The sequence below is a fragment of the Oncorhynchus mykiss genome, chromosome 17 (assembly GCF_013265735.2).
Source record: "Oncorhynchus mykiss isolate Arlee chromosome 17, USDA_OmykA_1.1, whole genome shotgun sequence".
In the NCBI taxonomy this organism is placed as follows: Eukaryota; Metazoa; Chordata; class Actinopteri; order Salmoniformes; family Salmonidae; genus Oncorhynchus; species Oncorhynchus mykiss.
In genome coordinates, this window is record NC_048581.1 from 48709405 (window position 1) to 48731340 (window position 21936).

General features: G+C 44.3%; 1 protein-coding gene across 1 annotated transcript in view; it reads left to right on the forward strand.

Annotated features, from left to right (window-relative positions):
- bsnb (bassoon (presynaptic cytomatrix protein) b) overlaps positions 1–21936 on the forward strand; it is a 119900-nt gene that overhangs the window by 16081 nt on the left and 81883 nt on the right. Inside the window, exon 3 of the mRNA XM_036950013.1 lies at positions 11506–12510. Within this exon, the coding sequence (XP_036805908.1) occupies positions 11506–12510 (1005 nt within the window). The remainder of the gene's footprint in view (positions 1–11505; positions 12511–21936) is intronic.

The following is a 21936-nucleotide window of genomic DNA, read 5'->3' on the forward strand; positions in this document are numbered from 1 at the left end:
GGGCCTCCCGGGTGGCGCAGTGGTTAAGGGTGCTGTACTGCAGCGCCAGCTGTGCCACCAGAGACTCAGGGTTCGCACCCAGGCTCTGTCGTAACCGTCCGCGACTCATCGCGCACCAGCGACTCCTGTGGCGGGCCGGGCGCAGTGAGCGCTAACCAAGGTTGCCAGGTGCACAGTGTTTCCTCCGACACATTGGTGCGGCTGGCTTCCGGGTTGGATGTGCGCTGTGTTAAGAAGCAGTGCGGCTTGGTTGGGTTGTGTATCGGAGGACGCATGACTTTCAACCTTCGTCTCTCCCGAGCCCGTACGGGAGTTGTAGCGATGAGACAAGATAGTAGCTGCTAAACAATTGGATACCACGAAATTGGGGGAAAAAAGGGGGGGGAAAAAAAGAAAAAAAAAGTAGTGCACTAAATAGGGAATAGGCTGCCATTTGAGACGTAGACAGTTTTGGTGGTGTGAGGCTGAAGACGAGGACGCATAAAAACAACGTCATGGCAGCCATGCAATTTAGAGTGGCATTAACAGGGTCTAACATATGGCCGTGATATGCCATCAACCAATTGCAGGATTGTCAATCATCCATGCTCATCTCGTCATCTGAAAAGGGAAGATGTAAATTGGGGTCCGAAATGATTGACACCTTCGATAAAGATGAGCAAAAATGACTTTAAAAAAATAAGTAATTCAAATACTATACTGTATTTGCTCAAAAATACCTCTATTTTCATGTCATGCAACAAACTCCTAGAGTTTGCTTAACAGCATTGGCAGTTGGATTGGAACTGGTGTTTTGGTCAGATGACCTGAAAATAGAGCTCTGTGGCCTCGCACACCAGTCAGTGGTGGGTTTGGCATCGAAATGAGAACGCATGAGCCCGAAAATAACCCCAATACCTACTGTAAAATATGGCGGCGGATTGTTGATGATATGGGGCAATTTTGCCTCCACTGGTCCTGGGGCCCTTGTTGAGGTCAACGTCATCATGAACTTTACCAAGTACCAGGACAAACTTTGTGGATCTTCCAGGAAGACAATAACCCCAATTACACATCAACATCCACAAAGAAATGGTTATATTTGCCACAAAATCTGCATTTTGCAACGGCCATCTCAGTCTCTGAACCTGAAACCCATTGAAAGCCTGTGGCTTGAATTGAACAATCTTAAGAGCTGCCATTTTATTGTGAGGAACGGCAGTTTCATCAGACGTTTTTTCCTGTGTTGTCCTTTAGTTGTGTGAATGATCCTCACTAATGGTGTACCTAGACGGATGTTTACATACATGCAGACGTTCTCCAACTCATAAAACATTTTTGAAAAAGGCCCAGTGCTTTTATCCTCGCAAGGTGAGATATCCAAAGGCTTTGAAAACACAAATAATATCAAATAATATTGACCCGTATCTTTTTTAGGAAATAAATATTACTTGTTAAACAAAATCTCTTTCTCTGAGCTATTTTTGAGCATACAATATAGCGGCGTATTTGAATGATTTTATTTTTATACCGTATTCTTTGCTCATCTCTATCAAGGGTGCCAATTTGGGCTCCCGAGTGGCCCAGAGGTCAAATGCACCCTGGTTCGAATCCAGGCTGTATCACATCCGGCCGTGATTGGGAGTCCCATAGGGTGGCGCACAATTGTCCCAGAGTCGCCGGGGTAGGCCGTCGTTGTAAATAAGAATTTGCTCTTAACTGACTTGCCTAGTTAAATATAGGTTACATTTATAGGTTACATTTTAAGCAGCACAAGATATTCCGGACCCCATTTTATATTTGTACGTATGTGTGGTGTATGCATGCGTGTATTTGTTGGGATGCGTGTGTACCAGTGTGTGTATGTGTGTTTCAGGCGTATGCGTTGCATTAGATAGAACAAGAGCTGCTATGACAGAGATAAGACTGCATCAGACTACACTGAATTCTTTGTTTTAAGTGAATGTGACGATAACATGCTGGTCTTATGCGGGGGGGGTCAGGTGTCCCAATAACAACATCCTCCGCTGTCTACAGGCTGATCATTTCATCAGGGAGAGGAGAGGAGAGGAGAGGAGAGGAGAGGAGAGGAGAGGAGAGGAGAGGAGAGGAGAGGAGAGGAGAGGAGAGGAGAGGAGAGGAGAGGAGAGGAGAGGAGAGGAGAGATCCCTATTTTGAAGACCTGTATTGCATGCTATCTTTGCCATGGCATCAATAACCATTGGTTTGGGGATATTAAAGCCATTTCAATTGAACTGAATTGAAGAGTGGAAGATAATAGCCTGGAGAGAAAAAGAAGAAGAAAAGCAGCAAAGAAAGAGGGAGAGAGCAGATAGAAAGAGGGAGAGAGCAGATAGAAAGAGGGAGAGAGCAGATAGAAAGAGGGAGAGAGCAGATAGAAAGAGGGAGAGAGCAGATAGAAAGAGGGAGAGAGCAGATAGAAAGAGGGAGAGAGCAGATAGAAAGAGGGAGAGAGCAGATAGAAAGAGGGAGAGAGCAGATAGAAAGGCGGAAATGAAATTAGAGCATAAGGCGATAAAAATCAGACGTGGTTAAACCATAATGTGAAGCCATGAAGGATCGGCTGATTTCAGAGAATTCGCACGAGGAGCGAACATGATGGAATCAAGATTTAATTACAAAGTCATTCATGATTTAGTCAAACAATGAAAACCAACTGGAGAGCGAGCTTGTCGGCTTTTGGCTGAAAGATTAGTTGGAAAAACTGCCTGGTCTGAAAACAGGGCTAGCTGCAGCACAGAGAATAGGGCTTGCATCCTAAATGGTACTCTATTTCCTTCATAGTGCACTACATTTGACCAGGGTCCGTATGGGAATAGGTTGCCATTTTGGACGCATCCTAAACCCTCCTATCCCGAGGCTCAGGGATTTCTGCTACTATCTCTCCATGAAACCCACATGTCCTAATTCCATTAAACACCAACTGTATTAAACACCATACTTATACGTTATAATAACTCATTATCGAGTGTATCCATACGTTTAGTTGCATCTTGGAATTTGACAGTAAATACAAGATATCAAGACGTTCATACTGTAGCGCATGTGTATCTAATATGCAATGAAAATATATTTTTTTAATCAAACCTATCACCTAGGGTAGCAAAATCTTTCTAAAAATTTCATTTTTTTCTCTCCAGAAATCACGGTTGGAAGATTATCAGAATCAGGGGGGAATAAGCAGGAAATTTGGAATCTTCTAACCAGGATTTCTGGAAAACTTTGGCAAGTTACCGGTTGCAACCCTATTACCAATAATTAGCCACAGCAGAGTCGAGAGTTGAGGTGTTGTGAGGTAGTGTGCTCCTGGCCTAAACTGGTCAAGAAGAATGTCAGCTAAAAACTTACAGAAATCTCTGGAACATCTCTGTTGACGAGTCTTCAATATGTAAAACACTAAACAAGAATGGTGTTCATGGGAGGACACCACAGAAGTAGCCACTGCTGTTAAAAAAAAGCAACATTGCTGCACGTCTGAAATTCGCAAAAGAGCACCAGAATGTTCCACAGCGCTACTGGCAAAATATTCTGTGGACAGATGAAACTACAGTTGAGTTGTTTGGAAGGAACAGACAACACTATGTGTGGAGAAAAAACGGCACAGCACACCAACATCAAAACCTCAACCTAACTGCAAAGTATGGTGGAGGGAGCATCATGGTTTGGGGCTCGACAGATTTCCCAAGTTTATCAAGACATTTTGCAGGAGAATGTAAGGCTATCTGTCCGCCAATTGAAGCTCAACCGGACATCACCCAGAAGTTGGGCGATCCAACAGGACAACAACAGAATGGCTTCAACAGTCGTAAATACACCTTCTGGAGTGGCCCAGTCAGAGTCCTGACTTCATCCCGAATGAGGTGCTGTTGCATGACCTCAAGAGAGCAGTTCACACCAGACATCCCAAGAATATTGCTGAACGGAAATTTTTTTGTAAAGAGGAATGTTCCAAAATTCCTACTGGCCGTTATGCAGGTCTGATCCGCAACTACAGAAAACATTTGGTTGAAGTTATTGCTGCCAAAGGAGGTTCAAACAGTCATTAAATACAAAAGGTTCAAATACTTTCCCCACCCTGCACTGTGAATGTTTACACGGTGTGTTCAATAAAGACACAAGTGTTTGTGTGTTATTAGTTTAAGCAGACAGTGTTTGTCTGTTGTTAGGAATTAGATGAAGATCAGTTAAAGTGTTATGACCAATTTATGCATAAATCCAGGTATTTCCAAAGGGTTCACATACCTTTTCTTGCCATTGTATATAAGCACCACTTTTGACCAGAGGCCTATGGCTGTCATGTGGAACAGCCGATTTCTTCTGTCTTTCCAGTCATTGTAGATAGGATCCTGGCCTGTCAACGGAGGCTGAAGTGAAGTGTATTGTACAGGAGGCTGGGGGGTTGAGTTAGTTAGGCAAATACTGTAGCAGGAGGCTGTGGGTTGAGTTAGATAGGCAAATACTGTAGCAGGAGGCTGTGGGTTGAGTTAGATAGGCAAATACTGTAGCAGGAGCCTGTGGGTTGAGTTAGTTCGTTAAATACTGTAGCGGGAGCCTGTGGGTTGAATTAGTTTGTTAAATACTGTAGCAGGAGCCTGTGGGTTGAGTTAGTTCGTTATATACTGTAGAAGGAGCCTGTGGGTTGAATTAATTCGTTAAATACTGTAGAAGTGACAGATAAAACAAGGGTTTATAACAGGCTGCCAGCCACGGGACAGAATGACAGCTGCCGCCTAGGGTAGGGGGCTGTTCTGTGTGTGTGCATGTGTGGGTGTGTGTGTTCACGTGTACTTGGATGCATGCATGCGTGTGTGTGCGTGCGTGTGTGTCTGTGTGTGTGTGCATGCATCTGTGTGTGTGTGTGTGTGTGTGTGTGTGTGTGTGTGTGTGTGTGTGTGTGTGTTTTGTTTTTAAATGCATGTCACCTCTGCAGAATGTTCCATAATTAACCTTGGTAGCTAGAGAGTTACAAACTGTACCTCACTAGACCACAGCGTTCTAAGAATCTCCCTGACTGTTTCCCAAATAGTACCCTATTGCCCATATAGTGCACGGTGCTATTAATAATCTAGTGGGGTCTATCGGCTGTCCCCATAAGAGAACCCTATGAAGAACCCTTTTTGGTTCCGGATAGATCCCTTTTTGGGTTCCATGTAGAGAACTTTCCACAGAGGGTTCTACATTGAACCCAAAAAGTGTTCTACCTGGAACCAAAAAGGGGTTCTACCTGCATCCAAAAAAGGTTATCCTAATGGGGACAGCCGAAGAATCCTTTTGGAACCCTTTTTTCTAAGAGTGTAATGGTGGCATATTGGCGGTTGTTAGGAATATGGTGCTATTTAAGACACACCACAGACTTCACATTCCAACCACACATTTGACAAAATATTGCATACCTTACCTGAATAGAACATTCTATGTCTTCCCTTGAGCTAGCAGAACTGCATCATTTGGGCAGACGTTCCATACCTCACTTCAGTAGAATGTGCCCATTCCTCACCAAGGCTGAAGGCTCTGTTTACTTAGAGAGCAGAGAGCTTCACTCTTCAACGTCAACAGAGTGCTTCTCTGCCTCGAAGTCAAACCTCATTACTCAGCCCAATATTCTGTGTAACACATGGTTTCTCGAAGAAGAAAAAAAGAGTTTGCCCTCTTTCGGGGGCCGCTTGCGTTACACCTAGCTCTGTAGAACGGACTTTACTGTAACTTAGGGCGTTATTAACTATCTTATGAACCAATCCGCAACATCTCACGGAGCGGAGTTTGAGAAACACGGGTGTCGTACACGGAGCAGCAGAATCAGTGGAGGCTGTTGAGGGGAGTAGAGCTCGTAATAATGGCTGGAATGGAGCGCTATCAAACACATGGAAACCATACCGTTCTATTGATTCCGTTCCAATCCATTACTATGCGCCCGTCCTCCGATTTCGAAGTGCCACCAGCCACCATTGAGAAGCAGACTACTCTGGGAGTTTTTTTTCTCCATCTGATGCCAGTCCTTTGGGATCCCTAGCGGGGCCCCTGCTGGGCCTGTAACGTCCTGTCATTGCCTGGTGTACAACATCGAGATGCGGCTTTCACAACACGGAGAGGTTTTCCACTAATCACCTTCAAGATACCTATCATCGTTTTCCTTCCAGCCGCCGAAGGTTTCTGCTTCAGAACTCGAATGCCAGCCTAGCAACATTTAGTAACGATGGAAGCGCCTTTTGGAGAAAGTGTGTGCGCCCCGTTTGTGTTTTCCATAATTTGTGTGTGTGTACGCTACAAAGGCACAGAGAGGCCTTTTGATGTCTCCTGGCCCAGTTTTTGCTAGTTGATAAACCACTGCATTTCGAATTCCTCCTTTCTCCCCAGACTGCAGTGTTCAGCAGCACCATGTAGCCTAGCCGGCTGCAGCTTGGTGGTACTGTAGAAGGTTGTTCTGCAGGGCATGGCTTCTCCGTCTGTCTACCGCTGTGTCTGGGTCCGTCTCTGTCTGATCCACCGTTCCTCACAGTACCACTGTGTCTGGGTCCGTCTCTGTCTGATCCACCGTTCCTCACAGTACCACTGTGTCTGGGTCCGTCTCTGTCTGATCCACCGTTCCTCACAGTACCACTGTGTCTGGGTCCGTCTCTGTCTGATCCACCGTTCCTCACAGTACCACTGTGTCTGCTTGCGGCCCAAATGGAAACCTATTCCCTATGTAGTGCACTACCTTTGACCAGAGCCCCCTACGCCTGTCTCGGTCTGCTACCCCATTTCTCACATAACCACCGTGTCTGCCTGCGTCCCAAATTAATCCCTATGCAGTGCACTATGCAGGGGATAGGGTGCCATTCCAGACGTAGACAGTGTCTGCCTGTCTGCTTGACTGAGGGTGTGGCTGGCTGAGACCTGATTATGTTTAGCATTAGCTTGACATGGCAGCCAGCAAAGATAGAGGAGCAAAATAAAGAGAAATGGCGTGTGAGAAGAATAGATCCTGATTAGACTTTATTAACATATTTGTTTTCCGCTGGCGTTTGGACAGTGTGTGTTTTGGTATGGCAGTGCTGTGGCCTATCCCTGTAATATACGGTGTATATATCCAGCTCTCTGTAGGTTTCTCACTGCTAAATGATTTCCTAAAAACTCCTCTCTCTCTCTCTTATTTATATATATATATATATATATATATATATATATATATATATATATATATATATATATATATATATATATATATATATATATATATATATATATATATATATATATATATATATATATATGAGAAGCATTGATATCTGAAGCAGTGCTGTGTAATTTGTGCTTCAATCCATGGCAGGAGGTGACAGGGTGCAGAACATACACACACACTACCAGCCACTACTAGAGTAGTGGAAATGGATGACGAGATGGGAGAGAAATGAAGATTGAGAGGACTGCGATGGAGAGATGAGGACAGGGGAACGAGTGATAAAGATGTAGAGGGAGACCAAGATGGAGGGAGGGCAGAAGAGAGAAATGAAATGGGGGAGAGACTGCGATAGTGTTGCTGTAATTTCATGCTTTTTCATGGAAGAAAAAAAATCACATTTTTATCAAGACTCACATGATTGCCTCAGAACAGGCAGAGAGAGAGAGAGAGAGAGAGAGAGAGAGAGTGACAGAGGGAGAGAGAGAGAGAGATAGGTAAACGAGTGCTGGCTCTCCACAAAATATCATATTTCATAAAGGTTAACAGAGAGAGAGAGAGAGAGCTCAACCTTGATTTGATCAAGGCCCTGGCTTGTTTGTTTTTGCATATCTATTTTCCCTGCAGCCCACTGTTGTTTGTGATCGCGCCAGGTTGATTGACTGTTCAAAGGAATGCCTCGTCACTCCAACCTCAGAGAGACTACAGGGACTAAAAACAGGGTGTGGGGATACTACTGTGACTGAATGACTGACACACACACTGGCAGACAGACAGACAGACTGACCCAGAAACACACTGACTTGTTGTCATTGACCACCTGACCCAGTGTACAAAATATCAACAAAGGCCTCATGGGAAATATGCACTCCTCAATAATAGGTGTAACAACCTTTTCCTCTCAGCCCTCTCCATTACTATGGTCCAGCCGGGCTTATGGCAACAATACGAGATCTCGGCTGTGTCCAAAGGTCAAAAGTAGTTCAATACAGGAATCGGGTGACGTTTGGGACCAGCCCTCATTCACACTTGGTGTGGCTAATAGCTAATACTCATTTAGCTTCCACCTCGTGAACTCTGGACTATTTGAACAGCAATTCACACTGTTCTTTCCCAAATGTGATATTGGGGTAATTTCAAGTTTAGTATGATCTGGTGAGGCATCCTTCGCCATGCAGCGAGATGGGTTCTTTTTCTAGCATTCACCAACCAGGCATAATGATTCTATGCTATCGTGCCTGGCTGGCTGGAGTTGTAATACGCTCTAGCTGTCCATGGGTGTGTCCCAAATGGCACCCTGGAAGTGATTTCGTACACTCGTTTTGACCAGGGCCCTGTTTGGAATGGTACCCTATTCCCTATTTAGTGCACTCCTTTTGACCAGGCCCCTTTTTTTAGAGCACTACTTTTGACCACTGCCCTCTGCTCAAAAGCGGTGCACTAAATAGGGAATAGGTTGCAATCTGGGACACTACCTATTGTATATGCTTGACACGACCAGTCCTGTGGAGGATAGTACAGGATAGTCAGATACAGAACTAGAGCCCTCCCCATCTGGGGCACAAACGTCCATTCAACATCTGTTCCACGTTGGTTCAAAGTCTTTTCATTGAAATGACTTGGAAACAACGTTGACTCAACCAGTGTGTGCCAAGTGGGTGTGGACTGCATGTCACAACACAGCCATGGCATCTTGGCTGTCGCTGGACATGTTATAGCCCAACATTGATATACGTAAATGCAATACATATCGCATCTCAAACTCTTCCGTATACAATTCTGTGTATGTCTTTGTAGAACTGCATGTTTCGGCGACATATTGTGTGTTTGCCTGTCTCTGGGTACGAGTGAATATATGAGTTTGTGTGTCTGTCTGTTTGTATGAGTGAATACAGGAGTTTGTGTGTCTGTCTGTGTGTTTGTGTGAGGGGAATTAGACAGATCTGTGCGCTTTTGAGCGAAATGAAATACCGATATGCGTGTCTGTGTGCTTTTGAAGCGGTTCAAAATTGGATCTTCAGAGCAATAACATGGAAGGAAGTAATGAGGGAATCATATTCATGAGCAATGATCAATAGTGGCTGGTACAGACTGGCTAGACAGAAAACAAAACATGCAAGACAAGATTCATTACGTCTCAGTACAAAATGAGAAACTTAATGATGTAAGAACAGACTCATTTACTTGCAATCACTTCCACAGACCATAAACAGCCATTAAATGCGGTGGTGTGTATTCATGGATGCCAAGGGGAAGCCAGGCTTCCCAGAGAAATGTACCAAGAAAAAAAATATAGAAACTAACGTATCTTTCCCCTCTGTGTTTCAAAAATGTCCTTCAATTTGCAAGAGGCTGAATGTATCTCACCGGAGAAAGCATCCGAGCAAACGAAACAGCGCAACCTCTGCCTCAGTATGTGTGGCGTGTCTATCTGATGCTGTCTGGTCAGAAAGAGCATTACATTGTTGCCGCCCGAACCATTGAATGCAAGGGAAGCCAGCAAGCATTTGGCCTCCCTTAATAAAAAATGAATAAAATAATAGCCAATCAGCATTGAGCTAAACTGAGTGACCTCAGCTGTGAATGGTCCTGGCGCACAAAAAAAAACAGTCTGTTTTTGGATTTGGCTTCAGGCCAATCACATCACATGGCAAATGCCATTATTGACAGAAAAAAACTTGAATTGTTTTACATCTCGTTGTGTTGCTGTCCTCCGGTGGCTAGCTAGCTAAAATCATCTCTTTACTAAATTAACCATGGATGGAGATAGGGATTTAGACTTGTGGTTTTACTAAATTCTCCGTACTGGCTAATGATTACAACGGCGATTCTGATCCAACCATTAATTCATACATTGCTGTGCCCCTGGCCTGAGAGGATGGCAGTTCGAATACGTACCTAGATATAGAAGGCTAACATTGCCCATGAATGCAAGTTAGGCTAGTGAGCAAGCATTTTAGCCAGGTAGCCTAGGACAACACAAAATAAAGGAGTGTACTGTATGACAGTCATAGACATCACTGGACAGATGCTGCCCTCCAGGTTTTGTAATGAAACAAATGTGTGGTTGAATTTATTCATTTATTATTTATAAGAATATAGTATTATTCTTATTGTCTTGGCATTTAGGGCTATGTATCACAGTCGCAAGGCATATGAACTAACAGGTTTTTAGAGCAAACAACACCATTATCACAACACATAGGTTGTAATATGGCTTTTCTTTCTGTATTGGCTTCCCCAGTGATTTCACCCACGCACCGTTACTCATTAAAGGGAAGAGCTAGTCCTCTGAAATCATACTTCGTTGATGAAACAGGGGTGTCTGGGAAGACGGGGCCTTCTTTTTTTGTTTGTTGACGTGTGTGTGTGTCTGTGTGTGTGTGTGTGTGTGTGTGTGTGTGTGTGTGTGTGTGTGGCTCCGTTTGTAAAGCATGGTGCTTGCAACGCCATGGATCGTTGGTTGGATTTGTTCTGGGCCACCCATATGTAAAATATATGCGTGCATGACTAAGTCGCATTGGATAAAAGCTAAACGCTAAATGGCATATATTATTAGTAAACATGACTAGTGTGGTTTGTGAGTGAGACTAGGGGCCACATGGTTCTGTGTTCTAAAGGTCCGAGTTGAAGACCACACCCTCCATGTCCCCTGTCCCCGTGCATCATGGCGCTGGAACAGGGGACAGGGAGGGTGTGGTTTTCAACTCGTAGAGGGAGAGTTGGTGGGGGAGAGGGAGAGGGGCGTGTCACTCCTGTCTTGTTACAGTATCTGCCTGGTGAAGAGGGAGTAAGGAGAAGGAGAGAGAGAGAGAGAGAGAGAGGAGACAGCGAAGACATGAAATGCAAAGGGAGGAAGAGGGAAGCGAGGAGAGAAGGACTGAGACAAGACAGCGTGAGAGAGGACAGAAGGCGGTAGATCCCATGCCATGTGTCAGTAAGCTTACGTCATCATTTATCAGCCCTGCTGTTTACCAACAAGAGGCTCCTAGTGAGACAAGCCAAGGTGGATCAAACTTCTCAGAGTAGGAGTGCTGATTTAGGATCAGTTCTGCTTTTCCGATTTGCATTTTACGGACAGGGGGACATGACGTCTGAGACGCTTGATACACACGGCTCCAGTTCTCTTGCTCAATGTATTTTTGACATATGATTTGTTCCTTGAAAACATCCATCGATTGTCTATAAAGTTTTCAGAAATTGAGGTATTGATTTTTGTTAATAAAACCAATCGGGTAACGCGCAATGATTTTAGTGAATTCAGTTGGTGACACTGGGTATGTATAGTACTCTGTATAGATACCTCTTGCTAATGCGGTTGTATTTCTTCTTTATTGCTACCGTAGGTCCAGGAGTGGCTGTGTCTGAACTGCCAGATGCAGAGAGCTTTGGGAATGGACATGGAGACACCTCGCTCCAAGAGCCAGCAGCAGATTCACTCTCCTTCTCACCAAGCCAAACCAGAGCCCATCTCTGAACCTCAGCCCCAGGTCCAACCTCAGCCCCAGGTCCAACCTCAGCCCCAGGTCCAACCCCAGCCCCAAGCCCCACCTAAGGCACAGCCTCTAACCCAGCACCAGGCTCCGACACAGGCCCAGCCTCCACCGGGCCCTAACAGACAGACTGGTCCAGGCCCGGGGCAGACCCCTCAGCAGCAGAGAAGTCCAGGCCCTGCTCCAGCCCAGGGCCAGGGTCAGGGTGGGGCTCGTCTCCCCCCAGGAGCTGTCCCTCTCCCAGGCATGGCCAAAGCTCCATCCCAGCCTGACCTCCGTGGCTCCCCTGCCCACCAGCCCCTGCCCCTCCGCCAGGACCATACCCGTAGTGCAGGGAGCTCCCCGTCCCGCCAGCCCCCACCCCCGGCCGCCGCCCCCGAGCAGACCTTTGGGAAGCTGTTTGGAGGCTTCGGTGGCTTCGGTGCCTCCCTCCTCAACCAGGCCAGCACCCTCATATCAGATAACCCAGTATCTGCTCCGCCACAGCCCCCCAAACCTGCCCCCAAACCAGCCGGACCCCAGGGACCTGCAGCTGGGGCTGTGAAACCACTAGGAACTCATCCTGGCCAACAGGGACCCCACGCACCCCAACAGGGACCCCACGCACCCCAACAGGGACCCCACGCACCCCAACAGGGACCCCACGCACCCCAACAGGGACCCCACGCACCCCAACAGGGATCCCACGCACCCCAACAGGGACCCCCCCAGCAGCAGGCCAAAGGTGCCTGCTGTCCCCTGTGTAAGACCAGTCTCAACGTGGGGGTGACGGGCGAGCCGGCCAACTACAGCACCTGCACCCAGTGTCACGCCCAGGTCTGCAACCTGTGTGGATTCAACCCTGCACCCCATCTGGAGGTAAGAGCGGTCTCATCTCTAATCTCTAGTCATCGGAGTCTTCAGTTGGTTGTGGTTTCTCTTCCTGTGTGTGGGTGTGTGTGTGTGTGGGGGAGTGTGTGAGAGGGAGATGCACAGTTTTGTGGCTTTGTGTGAGGTATGTGGGTGGATGTGATCATGTCTGAATAAGGGCCATGTGCCCTGTGATAAAACTGGGCCATCTGTGGTGAAATAGATGATAGAATAGTTTATGGATGTGTTTCTATAAAAATGCCATGTCATAGTGCAATAGAATATGTCTCTCTCTGGCTGCCCTAGTCTTTCTCTGTCTTTCTTAAACCTGCGTTCTACTAAAGCTTTCCCATGGGTGTGAGTCAGGGGCATTACTATTTGATACATCTGGGTTGTATTCATTAGGCACCAAACGAAAGAAAACAGACTGAAACAGGGAGGGACACCTTGATCTTGTTTTTTGTTTTCTGTTGCAAAAACATTTTCCGTTGAATGCCCCTAATGAATACAAACCGTGGTTTATTGGGCACTCTTCCTGCTGCTTCCTGTCTGTCTCTAGTAATCAGGTGGGATTGTGTCGCTCCAGAAGTGATGCCCTGTGACTCAACAACAGTCTCCCCTGTGGTGGAAAGGGAGATTTAAGTTACGTCCCAAATAGCACCCTATTCCCGATGCAGTGCACTAGTTTAGACAGGGCCCATGGGGAATAGGATGCCATTAGGGACATTGACATGGCCAATAAAACTAAATTGGGTTTGATCCTTTCTGAGTAATAGATGACTCATTCATTAATATCAATGAGTCATAATGAAAGACCTATGGTGATTCACAAGGCAGTGTGAGTGACTCACCCCTTTAACCCTCTTAACCCACGGTTGTAAAAATACAACGCTGCCTAAATTATATCCAGTACCGGTCCTAAACTTAAAAAATAATGTCAAACACTACCTAGTTCGTCTCCTTAGACCCAAACAGTAGTATTTGGTGTGTGTCAGTATTATTGTGGCATCAGTAGCCTCTGAAACATAGAAAACTGTCCACTCGTCTGAGATCCCACTGGTCCCCTACACAAGCATACTGTCTGACTCCCGAGTGGCGCAGCGGTCTAAGGCACTGCATGGCAGTGCTAGAGGCGTCACTACAGACTCTGGTTTGTATCACAATCGGCCGTGATCGGGAGTCCCATAGGGCGGCACGCAATTGGCCCAGTGTTGGGAGGGTTTGGCCGGGGTAGGCCGTCATTGTAAAATAAGAATTTGTTCTTAACTTTCTTGCCTAGTTAAATAAAGGTTCAATAAAAAACTATAAATGAACAAGCATACTGTATGTTGGTAGCCATCCATGCAAGCCCATGACTTGACATTTTTTTTCTTGTCTTCTCTAAGATGATTATGTCGATTTTTTTTTGTTGTATTTATTGAGAAACAAACATTCTGAGCTAGAGGTAGTTTTGTAAGTATTCCAAAAACACATAATTGCGCTTAAAGGTTTGCAAATCTGAGACATGGGGCCACATTCATATGTTAATGCAGAAGTAAGGGAGATTGTTTCCTTTCCAAATAATGCAAATATGGAAAACAAAATGCTTTGATGTTCTCTCTACGTATCAAAAGAACAAACATTTATATATATATATTTTTTTAAATGATTGGTTTTATGAGGTCAGAGTACTTCCATCGACGACCCTTCATTTTATGGTGAAGAAGTAAGATAGGATGGCTATCTCTCCAAGTTCAACTAGAAAGGACAACCAAATATTACTGAAAACAAATTCAATGTTCTCCATACATAGAAAACCCACAAAATACTTGATCCTTCAAAAAACGTAAGAATTTGTTAGCAAAATACTAACATTTGGATAGATCCAAGTTGATCAATTTAGCTATTTCAGACAAAATATGACCTCATTTTAAATGTATATACCGTAAGACAATTTTCTCCATCACATGTCAATGCTTTTGATCCAATTTGATGTGATTTTTTAAAATAGAATTCAAATTTGTCCCGCCATTGAAGCTCAATGGTGCATTTTTGCAAAGCTTACATACAATTATTCTACCAACTTGAAATTCCAAAAATGTATTATTTTTATCATTGGCCTATTAGAAGTATTTCTGAAGGGTAATACATTTTTTATCCTCATTTTGATTTTTGCTTGGGTCTCACAGGGTTAAAGGTGCACCACCTGATTCTTTCCAATAGAACCCCCCCCCCCCCAAAAAAGGCAGCTTGTTAGAACACAGGCTCGTTAGGCTTTCAGGCCAATCAGGAGTCAGGCCAATCACGGAGCTTAATTATGCAAATCAGGCCCAATTGAATGATGGCAGTAATAACAAGATTAGTGGCCGGTGTTGGGCTTGTTATGGGCCTGCCTTGTCTTCCTTGGCATCTGGCTGGCAGTAGCAGTGGCTCCGGCCAATTATAGATAGATAGATAGATAGATAGATCGCTATGGAAACACGGCGCTATCGTTTGTCAGGTACTGCTTTGATGCCTGGGTGGATTCAGAAGCAGCTGAACAAGCCGAGCCGATGAGTTTCATGAGACGTCCAAAGAGTACAGAAAGTTTCGAAGTGATGTGATGAGATGTCTCGCTGTGGTGTTGTGCAACTCTACGGCAGCGTCAATCAACCTGTGTGTGTTTGAAGATTGCATCAGCAGGCTAGGTTTTGTTTGGGCTCTATAGTGGCAGATTCGGATGTAAATGTAATTGGTACAATGTTGTATCTGTATCTGCAGGTTTGTTGGTAAGGGCTAGAGAACTGTGTAAGGAGAGTGCTGATTCTTCTGTATGCTTCCCCGACTAACACACACAAACACTCTCCCTCTTTTTTTCCTGCCTACTCCCTCTTTCCTGTCCTGGCTGTAGGCTAACCCTCTCTTGATCTCTCTCACCCTCCCTCTAGGTTTATTTGTGGCCTTTCTCTCTCTCTCTCTCTCTCTCGTCCTGGCTGTAGGCTAACCTTCTCTCTCTCTCTCTCTCTCTCTCTCTCTCTCTCTCTCTCTCTCTCTCTCTCTCTCTCTCTCTCTCTCTCTCTCTCTCTCTCTCTCTCTCTCTCTCTCTCTCTCATATCCTGGCTGTAGGCTAACCCCCTCTTGATCTCTCTCACCCTCCCTCTAGGTTTATTTGTGGCCATCCTCTGTCTCTTTCTCTCTCTTTCACTCTTTCTGTCTCGCTCTGGGTGTGGCTGTAATTGGTCTAATGCATGGGGAAAGGAGGAGAGGAGCAGCCCCACTGCACTAGACAGCTCCTATAGCCCAGACTCCGTCCTGGGGCCCCCCCCTGGGGCACGTTTTGGTTTTTGCCCTAGCACTACACAGCTGATTCAAGTGACCAACTAAGTCATCATCAAGCTTTGATTAGTCGAATCCGCTGTGTAGTGGACCCTGCTCAAGCCAACCCACATTCAGCACCCCTGCATTACACAGCTCCTCCAGCCAACCCAAATTCAGCACCACATCACCGGACAGCTCCTATAGCCGTCCCCCATTCAGCACCACCTCACCGGACAGCTCCTTTAGCCAACCAGCATTCAGCACCACACCATTTGACAGGTTCTCTAGCCCAGTGGTTCTCAAACCTCTCCTCGGAGAACCCCAAATGTTTCAAAATGTTGTTGTAGTCCTGAACTAACTCACTTGATTCACCTAGTCAAGGACTTTATGATTAGCTGACAAATTGAATCAGGTGTGCTAGCTCTGGAATAGATCAAATACATGGAATGGCTGGGGGTCGCTTAGGAAAGGTTTGAGAACCACTGCTCTAGCCAACCCACATTCCCCACCATACAGACAGCTCCACTAGCCAACCCATATTCCCCTCGGGTCTAGCAGGTGCTGCCTTTGACCAATCAGAACATTGCATCGCTTGTCTCTACATTTAAGCGGGACCACTGTAGACCAGTCAGTGGTTATCATGGTGTACTCTACAATACATTGTTTCATTGCATACAGGCTTGGGCATTGTGATCTGTCATTGTGTTTGTGTGTGTGTGAGGTTATTTTAAGAAGTCTAATCTCTCATGGGCAGATGCACGTAACACAACTGGTATCGTAGCATCTGTCAACAGATGCAACGACTAAACAAGGAACTTTGTTCCGGTGTGCAGATTTTCCATCACTGGTCATTTAGACAAATCCCAATTTTTTTTTTCAGGTGTTCGCATCTTTTGAAATCCGGAGGAGGAGGGAACACTTGGCCTATAGACATCGTTCCGCTTCCGCTCCTCGTCTTAGTATCTTCTCTAAAACTGGCGCAATTATGCACGATTTTAGTTCTCGAAGAAAACCCGGAAATCTTTACACTCTGAGAATAGGGTTCCAAAAGGGTTCTTCGGCTATCCCCGTACGAGAACCCTTTTTGGTTCCAGGATGAACCCCTTTTGGTTCCAGGTAGAACTCGTTTGGGGTCTTCAAAGGGTTATCCTACGGGGACAGCCGAAGAACCCTTTTAGGTTTTAGATAACACCTTTTTTCCCCCTACGAATGTGGGGTAGAAAATCTGGGATTATTTTTGGGATTACAATTCCTCTCAGCCCTATGAGAGCCATAATGCATAATTCATTGCCATTTGATATATGGACTGTACTGTAGTGTATATCAAATGAGGACTTAGCTCCCATTTTTAATCTGTACAGTTTACTGAAAAGAGAGCGAGAAAGACTGTGTGTGTGTGAGAGAGAGCATGGAAGTGAGAGATGAAGAGATAGCGGGAGGGAGAAAAAGAAAGTGCGAGACAGAGATAATGACTGAGAGGAGAGAGAGAGAGAGAGAGAGAGAGAGAGATTTTACAAGTAACTACCAAAATATAGGAAACACCAAAATAAAAAGTGTCTCAATAGGGTGTTGGGCCACTATGACACAGAACAGCTTCAATGCACCTACTTGCTTTATTAACTCAGGAATCACACCTGTGTGGAAGCACCTACTTTCAAAATACTAATTTACTCAAGTGTTTCCTTTATTTTGTCAGTTACCTGTATGTTACAGCAGCCTATGTGATTCACATCAATCAGAGCTATGGGATTTCTATGGGTCTCTAGTGAATAAGATGTCCTTGTGAGTGTGTGTGTGTTAGTTACTTCCCCAATGCTGGCTTTCAGGGGAGATTATTCTATTGTAATCTGTATTATTCTCGTGTCTTCTATATTATTATAGTGTCATTGTTCCTCTGGTTGTGCAGGTAAATAAAACCCCCTAAATTGCTGTTGTTTTTCTACTGATGTGAGCAGACTGGTCTAATTTACATCTGGATCTAAATGGAGATGGTGGTGTGTGTGTGTGTGTGTGTGTGTATGATCGCTCCTGGGTGTGTGTGTGTGTGTGTGTGTGTGATTGCAATATTACCAGATTTACTGACATTTATACAAATGTAAAATGTCACAGCACACTGCGAACAGCGTCTATAAAAGACAGACCATGACAGACCACAAACAATGTGTTTGTGGTCCTGCAGGCAGGTGTGTGTGTGTGTAAGACTGCCAATGGCACCCTATTCCCTATGTGGTGCACTACTTTAGACCTGAGCCGATAGAACTCTCGTCAAAAGTTGTGCACTAAATAGGGAATAGGGTGCCATTTGGCACACATCCTTAGATTTTGCTCAGAGCATCTAGAATAGAGAATGTTACTGTGACTCAAATAACTATGATTATAGTGTCAGTCCCGATACTACAAGTCGATATTCGCATCATAAAAAGGAATTCTCCTCAACCACGCCCACAAATGGGGGAAAACAAACATTCTTTCCCATTGACCTCCATGGTAAAAGAGCTAACGTTGTCGTTGATTGTTTTATATACAGTTGAAGTAGGAAGTTTACATACACTTAGTTTGTTTTTCAACCACTCCACACATTTCTTGTTAACAAACTATAGTTTTAGCAAGTTGGTTAGGACATCTACTTTGTGCATGAAACAAGTCATTTTTTCCAACAATTGTTTACAGACAGATTATTTCACTGTATCACAATTCCAGTGGGTTAGAAGTTTACATGCACTAAGTTGACTGTGCCTTTAAACAGCTTGGAAAATTCCAGAAAATGATGTCATGGCTTTAGAAGCTTCTGATAGGCTAATTGACATAATTTGAGTAAATTGGAGGTGTATCTGTGGATGTATTTCAAGGAACCTTGAAACTCAGTGCTTCTTTGCTTGACATCATGGGGAAATCAAAAGAAATCAGCCAAGACCTGAAATCAGAGAAGTCTGGTTCATCCTTGGGAGCAATTTCCAAACGCTTGAAGGTACCACGTTCATCTGTGCAAACAATAGTACGCAGGTATAAACACCATGGGACCACGCAGCCGTCATACCGCTCTGGAAGGAGATGCGTTCTGTCTCCTAGAGATGAACGTACTTTGGTGTGAAAAGTGCAAATCAATCCCAGAACAACAGCAAAGGACCTTGTGAAAATGCTGGAGGACACAGGTACAAAAGTATCTATATCCACAGTAAAACGAGTCCTATATCGACATAACCTGACAGGCCAGTAAAATCTGAAATAAATCCTTCTCTCTACTATTATTCTGACATTTCACATTCTTAAAATAAAGTATCCTAACTAAACTAAAACAGGGAATTTTTACTAGGATTAAATGTCAGGAATTGTGAAATCCTGAGTTTAAATGTATTTGGCTAAGGTGTAGGTAAACTTCCGACTTCAACTGTAGAAATAACAAAATATGCTGAAAAGCTGCTGTGTTGTTCAATGTAACCAGGTATAAAATCCCGACCTACGGTTTGGTTTGCAATGCTCCCACATAGGGAAATAGAGAATGTGAGAAGAACCCTGTGGCTTCACGCTATTCGACATGGGAAATGTGGGTACCCGGTGTCCAAGTAGGATACAAGTAGCTAGGTGTGAGGAAAACAATTCATCACGGGTAAGCAGTGCCGATTTTAGCATGTAAATCTTGGTGGGGCAAAAAAAATAAACAATGTGGGATGCATGCCAGCAAAACCACTACTGTTGTGGAAATTTATCCTGAAGAGAGAATTTTTTTCATTTCTTCAAACAATCTTTTTTTTTTAAATCGTTTAATTATTGCAATAATGAAGCGGGTCAACCCCACACCCTTAAGTGTTGGACCGAGTAACCTAACCTTTACACAAATGCAGATTTCTTTATATAGCTGACACTAAGAATGCTTAGTCATGATTGGTTCAACCCCTCCCATACAGACCCAGGAGCATCATAGGCCACTCTGGGTTCATCCTGTTGTTATCTGCATGGGTTGTTGTCTTAACCCCACCCTGGCTTAGTTTCCCAGTTGCAAGGGTGATTTTGAGACAATGATTGATTGTTCTACTCCTAAACTATCGCTAGTAAAACACATTATTGTCTATGCAATGCAGTCTTGAACTTATTTGTCAGTTCAAGCCATCTCTAGTGACCATACGCCCAGATTAGGGAACTGGAGTGGAGACCATAAAAACATAGACACTAGTAGGACAGAAATGTATTACTATTAGTTAAATATTAATTGTTCACTATTAATATCAAATAGATCAGGTAAATATGTAATTTTTCTCTCACACTACAACACTAAACAATACATTAAATGCACTATAATGGTGACAAACAGTGCCCACAAACTGGGCCTACATAAAGCTGTCTCAACATAAAGCCGTCTCTTACTACTGCTACACCTGCTTATCAGTGGACCCTTGTCTGGCAGGGAAACAGTTCATTCAGTCTTATTTATAACTGATATGGCTGACTTGCTTAAACAAATGTTGTTTCTAATGTCAATTTAGATGTACAAACTATGGCATAAGGGGACAACGAGCGGTAATCCGTCATTTTGTTTAAGACATTAATGAGCGAGCTAGGATGGACGTAGTCAATACAACTATTTGTTTAGCACTTTTGAAATGTACAGCGACAGCATTCAGAACATTCAGAACGCTCTTACTTTGTTCTCCCTGTACACCAAGTCAGAACCGTGGGATAAGTAAAGGGGGCATAAGCACACAATGAAAGCTCTTACAAAATGTTATGATTACATTTTTCTAAATCAGGTTATAGGCTACATGTGTACCACCAAGTCAGAACATTAGGGAAATTAAGAGGGGTAAAGAGACCAAATTATTAGGCACATACACTTAGTATTACTTTCTTAGCTACAGTATACAGTGGGCAAAAAAGTATTTAGTCAGCCACCAATTGTGCAAGTTCTCCCACTTAAAAATATGAGAGAGGCCTGTAATTTTCATCATAGGTACACTTCAACTATGGCAGACAAAATTAGATTTTTTTTTTCTCCAGAAAATCACATTGTAGGATTTTTAATGAATTTATTTGCAAATTATGGTGTAAAATAAGTATTTGAACACCTACAAACAAGCAAGATTTCTGGCTCTCACAGACCTTTAACTTCTTCTTTAAGAGGCTCCTCTGTCCTCCAATCGTTACCTGTATTAATGGCACCTGTTTGAACTTGAATAAAAGACACCTGTCCACAACCTCAAACAGTCACACTCCAAACTCCACTATGGCCAAGACCAGAGAGCTGTCAAAGGACACCAGAAACAAAATTGTAGACCTGCACCAGGCTGGGAAGACTGAATCTGCAATAGGTAAGCAGCTTGGTTTGAAGAAATCAACTGTGGGAGCAATTATTAGGAAATGGAAGACATATAAGACCACTGATAATCTCCCTCGATCTGGGGCTCCACGCAAGATCTCACCCCGTGGGTTCAAAATGATCACAAGAACGGTGAGCAAAAATCCCAGAACCACACGGGGGGACCTAGTGAATGACCTGCAGAGAGCTGGGACCAAAGTACCAATGCCTACCATCAGTAACACACTACGCCGCCAGGGTCTCAAATCCTGCAGTGCCAGACGTGTCCCCCTGCTTAAGCCAGTACATGTCCAGGCCCGTCTGAAGTTTGCTTTAGAGCATTTGGATGATCCAGAAGAAGATTGGGAGAATGTCATATGGTCAGATGAAACCAAAATGTAACTTTTTGGTAAAAACTCAACTCGTCGTGTTTGGAGGACAAAGAATGCTGAGTTGCATTCAAAGAACACCATACCTACTGTGAAGCATGGGGGTGGAAACATAATGCTTTGGGGCTGTTTTTCCTGCAAAGGGACTAGGACGACTGATCCGTGTAAAGGAAAGAATGATTGGGGCCATGTATCATGAGATTTTGAGTGAAAACCTCCTTCCATCAGCAAGGGCATTGAAGATGAAACGTGGCTGGGTCTTTCAACATGACAATGATCCTAAACACACCGCCCGGGCAACCCCATAGAAAATCTTTGGAGGGAGTTGAAAGTCCGTGTTGCCCAGTAACAGCCCCAAAACATCACTGCCAGATGAACACTGATACGTTTGATCTATTATTTATCTTCATATGACAAGGATTAAAAAGGATTTTCCAGTAGATTGTCGACTTGATTCATGATGATGACTGCCAGCTAAGA